The sequence below is a fragment of the Lathyrus oleraceus genome, chromosome 4, assembly GCF_024323335.1.
Source record: "Lathyrus oleraceus cultivar Zhongwan6 chromosome 4, CAAS_Psat_ZW6_1.0, whole genome shotgun sequence".
NCBI classification, from domain to species: Eukaryota; Viridiplantae; Streptophyta; class Magnoliopsida; order Fabales; family Fabaceae; genus Lathyrus; species Lathyrus oleraceus.
In genome coordinates this window covers 451166868-451171367 of record NC_066582.1, presented here as the reverse complement: position 1 = coordinate 451171367, position 4500 = coordinate 451166868, and the positions used below count along the sequence as shown (strand labels likewise).

General features: G+C 30.6%; 1 protein-coding gene across 1 annotated transcript; it reads right to left on the bottom strand.

Annotated features, from left to right (window-relative positions):
• Positions 1–619: 619 nt before the first annotated feature.
• Positions 620–3699, bottom strand: LOC127076053 (jasmonoyl--L-amino acid synthetase JAR6). The gene is made up of 4 exons (XM_051017603.1): positions 3553–3699; positions 2368–2673; positions 2181–2282; positions 620–2109 (listed from the first exon to the last, which is right to left on the bottom strand). Exons 2-4 carry the CDS (start codon positions 2655–2657, stop codon positions 777–779), a joined length of 1725 nt encoding a protein of 574 aa, XP_050873560.1. The 5' UTR covers positions 2658–2673; positions 3553–3699; the 3' UTR covers positions 620–776.
• Between the last annotated feature and the right edge of the window lie 801 nt (positions 3700–4500).

The window sequence follows — 4500 nt, the reverse complement described above, 5'->3', positions numbered from 1 at the left end:
GACATTTACACTAAGTTAAAGTATATAATGAATTTATCTTTACATTAATCAAAGTGTGTAATGTATGGACATTTACGCTTACTCAAAGTATGTAATGTATTTCATTCCTCTTTATTTGGTTTCTAATTACTTGATTTGTGTTCATTAAGTAATGAACATTTACACTAAGTCAAAGTACGTAATGTGTGGACCTTTACACTAAATCTAAATCAAAGCATATAATGTATTTCTTTCTTCTTCATTTGATTTTTAATTATTTGATCTTTGTTCATCAAGGAACGAACTTTTAGACTACGTTAAAGTATGTAATGTATGGACCTTTACATTAAGTCAATGAGGTAATATATGGACTTTTACATTAAATCAATGTATGTAATATATGGACCATAATATTAAGTCAAAATATGTAATATATGGACCTTTACAATAAATCAAAGTATGTAATGTATGGACCTTTACACTTAATGATATATATATTGATATTATAAAAAAATTAAAAATCATTTATTTTCTCAACTTTATTTATACTTTGATCCACCATTATTATCAACCACATATTTAAAATTGTATAAGAATTCAACCTTATTAAAATCTAAAGAGTTTAAAGATTATTCGATAATATTGTAAAATAATACTATAAATTTACTCAATTAGATTTTACCATGACATCACATTATTTTTTATTATCATACCTAACAAAGTTTCTTCATATCATTGCATACTTTTCAGACTATTTATTAGACTGGTAAATTTATTCTTCTCTAATTGAAAATAAATCAGTCATAAGCAGTACTAACATAGCTCTTGACAACATTTTCCAACAAAATTTGCAACATTGTGGTGTTTGTAGGACCAATACACCTAGGTGTCTTGAACTGACTCACAGGTACACCTCTTGCAACTTGGCTCTCAAGAATCTTCTCGAATGTTCCTTTTCCAACAACTCGGAGTTCAAGAGCATCAATACCTTTGACTTTCCTAGAAGTAACATAACCTGGATCAATAAAAGACTTATCCAAACAGTTGCAAGACTCAACAAGCGCTTCATCACTTGCTTCACCACTGATTTCCCAGAATATGACATAGTGTCCTGGCTCTTTGGATAAATCAATGTAGCTTGTGTAGTCAATCAGCTCAATCTTCTCCTCAGCTAAAAACTTGGATGCAGTTTCTACTGAAAATTGTAAATCATTCTCAGTGTTCTTGTCAATGTTGATTGTAAGCAAAAGATTACTTCGGCGCATAAATTTGATTTCTGGAGTTGAGTTATGGAACCCCATAACCTTTACCACATCTCCTAGCCTATACCTGTATAAACCTGCAGGATTGGTGAAAACAACCTCATACTCCTCGCCGATTTTCACATCAGTTAAACCAACTGGCTCAAGCTTTGATTCAGTTCCATCGAGTTGCGCCAATGGAATGAATTCGAAGTAAGCAATTTGAGGAAGAATAGCATAAGTAGCAAACTCAGGAGCTACTTTAGGGTTCACGTTTGAAGCAATCCAGCCTTCCGAAGAACCATACTCCGAAGTCAACAACGGAACCTCTCCCGCGTAATGTCTCAATTTGGTCACATAAGGCAACATTGCACCTGTCATGATCCCTTGAATATACTTAACATTAGGAAAAAGCGCGGGAAACAATCCGTACCAATTGCTTAATCCTGTACATTTCTTGTGGATCAAGTTAGCTAGTTCAGGATTTGGTTTCAGCAGTTTCGACATAGCATCTCTAATGGACGGGACAGTGATTCTGCTGCTGAGAACACCTTCTTTGATATCGTTAACGAGTTCTTCCCAATCTTGTTCGAATGTTCTAAAAGCGTAGATAATGCTGTGTGCAAATGTTGATGAAATCGATTGAACTTCTTCTCTGAAAAGTAGTCCACATAAGAGGTGACAGTAGAGTGATTGATGAAAATCAGGACTGAAGATTACTTCATTAGGACTACAACTTGGAGCTTTAAGAGCTTGCATTGCATTCTTGTATCCCGGATTTCCGAATACATTCGCTGTGGCTGTTCCTAGCATCACACCCCCTTTTCTTTGCGACGCATTGCTGCTGAAGATAAAGTTCAAAGCCTTGCCATCTTGGATAGGAAAATCTCTACAAAACATTATCTTGTAAATGTCAACGCCATACAAACATGAAGTTGAATTATAACAAATGAATAATACCTGTTCCTAAATGCAAAAGAGGTTTGATATATTTGCACTGTGGTCGTAAACAATTCATCATTCCATGGAATATATTTCCGATTCCCTTGACTAGTACCAGAACTGCAAAAACATAACACTTTTTTCAGACTAGAACATTCAAAGATTTACAAATTAACAAGTGTGTCACTGTGACACTGTCACATACCTTAAGGACACAGCTGTGATTGGTTTTCCGGTAAGAATCGGAGAAACATCATCGACCAATCTATTGATATATGGTTCCAAATCTTTGTAAGTGGACAATGGAACACAAGCCTTGAAACTTTCAGGATCAGTTCTTCCATTCAGTCCTAAATTCTGCAAATACTCAGCTGATGCATTTTCTTCCAAAATCCTTCTCAGTGTTTCCTTCTGAACATTCCCAGCATCCTTTGTTATTTTCTCGAATTCCTCAATCACTTTTTCAAAGTCAAATTTTCCAACTTCTTCCCTCATCTTCACACTTCTTCACCTATTATGAACAAAAAAAATCATGATATTATCTATTAAATAAAAGAAAACATATATGTATTTATCTAGAGTGGTGTAATTAGCTTCTGTCGTTGTTTTTGAAGCCATGGACCCAGCATAATAGATTTTGAAAACGAATTAACACAATTAGTCAATTACGCATTTTACTACAGATACTATGAACCATTAGAAATATGAAAGAAAAGGAAAATTTGGAAAATGATGGAGAAAATGATAGACAATAACAGAACTGGTTAGTAATGAAGCAAACAAAACAAAAAACAATAGTCAATAGAAATTAAAAAGTAGTCTTTTAAGGGTAAAAAGGACAATATAAAAAGTGGTGTCCAATATTAAAGATTAGATTTTGAAAACATCCCTTTACCAAAAACAAAACACAAAACAAAAATGAAAGTCAACAAAAGTACACACTGTTTGGTTCCTGAAAAAACAATAACATGGGAATATATTTTTGTTTTCTGGTTCTTGGGTCTTCAAAACTCTATAGAATTGGTCAGAATGACCCAAAAGCCAACAGAAACTATGCAACATCGGCAACTCAACTCTGAAAAAGTATGTGTCTGAATCCTTGTCAGTATCAGACACATACTTTATCTTAACATATGTGATTACGTTAATTTATTTATTTGTTTAAATTCTTAATAATATAATCGTGTCAGTGTCATCATCGCATTCTGATAGTAGCAAATAGTAAAAAAAATGAAAAAGAATGATATATTTGAGAATAATAATATGATTGAGGGGACAGAAAAAAAGAAGGGTCTGTAAAAAAAACACAAAGAATGGATCTGAATTCTGAAAATACAGTGTTTCTGTGAGAGTGTGTTATGAGAGAGAGAGAGGAGAGAGAGGAACTCACACAAGTTTGTTGGAGACAAGACAGAGAAATTTAGGATGAAAGTAAGTTGCTGAGGTCAAGATTCTCCTCAACGTATAATAGTATTTATAGGCAACTTTATGATCAGTTTGAGTTTGAAAACTTTAAGGAAATTAATATCAATTCACAAATTCATGTTTGCCCTTGGAATTTGGACGGAATTACGAGGGAGTGTATATGTTGGTGAATATTAAGTTAATCAAAATATATAGTTTTTTTTTAAAAAAAAATTTACCTGATAGTTATCCATTTTTTTCTTTACCAATATTGTATTAATTAAGTAATAAATATTAGTTTGAATAAGAAATTTTAGATTATTTTTTGAAGTATAGAAATTTTGTTGAGAGGAGATATACTTCAATATCAATTTAGTTTTAAATAGTAGCATTGAAAGATTAATGCTAATAAAATTTTGACCATTTTTAAAAATATTCATAGTCAAAACATTTTTAAGAGATCCATTTTACGATTTAATAAAAAAATTTATTCTTATCCTTTACTGCTTTAATTAAATTATAAACGTTGATTTTCAAAAATATATTAATTATTGTAATGCCTTTTATGTTCTTTTTTTAAAGATATAAACAAATTTGCAAAATGGTTCATGAATTTAGAAAAGTTAATAAAGTTTTAAACTTTTATAAAGAATTTTAATTTAATACGAGTTTCTTAAGAAAAAAATGTTATCATTTTGACTAAATTAATTTATTTGAAATTTGTTTATTAGTTAAATACACATGATATCGTAGGCGTTTGTTACATATATTATTGTTATGTTAAAAATTTATAAAATATAGAATGAATAATTAAATAAATATAATATAAAACATGTTTTTCAAAAATAAATTTAATTTCTTTAATATTTACATCGAATTTGTTAAGATAAACTTAACAAATTTGAATAAAAATTAAATTTATTTTACTAAAAAA

Coding starts and splice junctions, on each gene's coding strand:
- LOC127076053 (XM_051017603.1), bottom strand. CDS start 2,657: ATGAGGGAAGAAGTTGGAAAATTTGACTTTGAAAAAGTGATTGAGGAA. Junction 2,283..2,367: donor ATCACAGCTGTGTCCTTAAG/GTATGTGACAGT, acceptor ATGTTTTTGCAG/TTCTGGTACTAGTCAAGGGA. Junction 2,110..2,180: donor TCTTTTGCATTTAGGAACAG/GTATTATTCATT, acceptor AATGTTTTGTAG/AGATTTTCCTATCCAAGATG.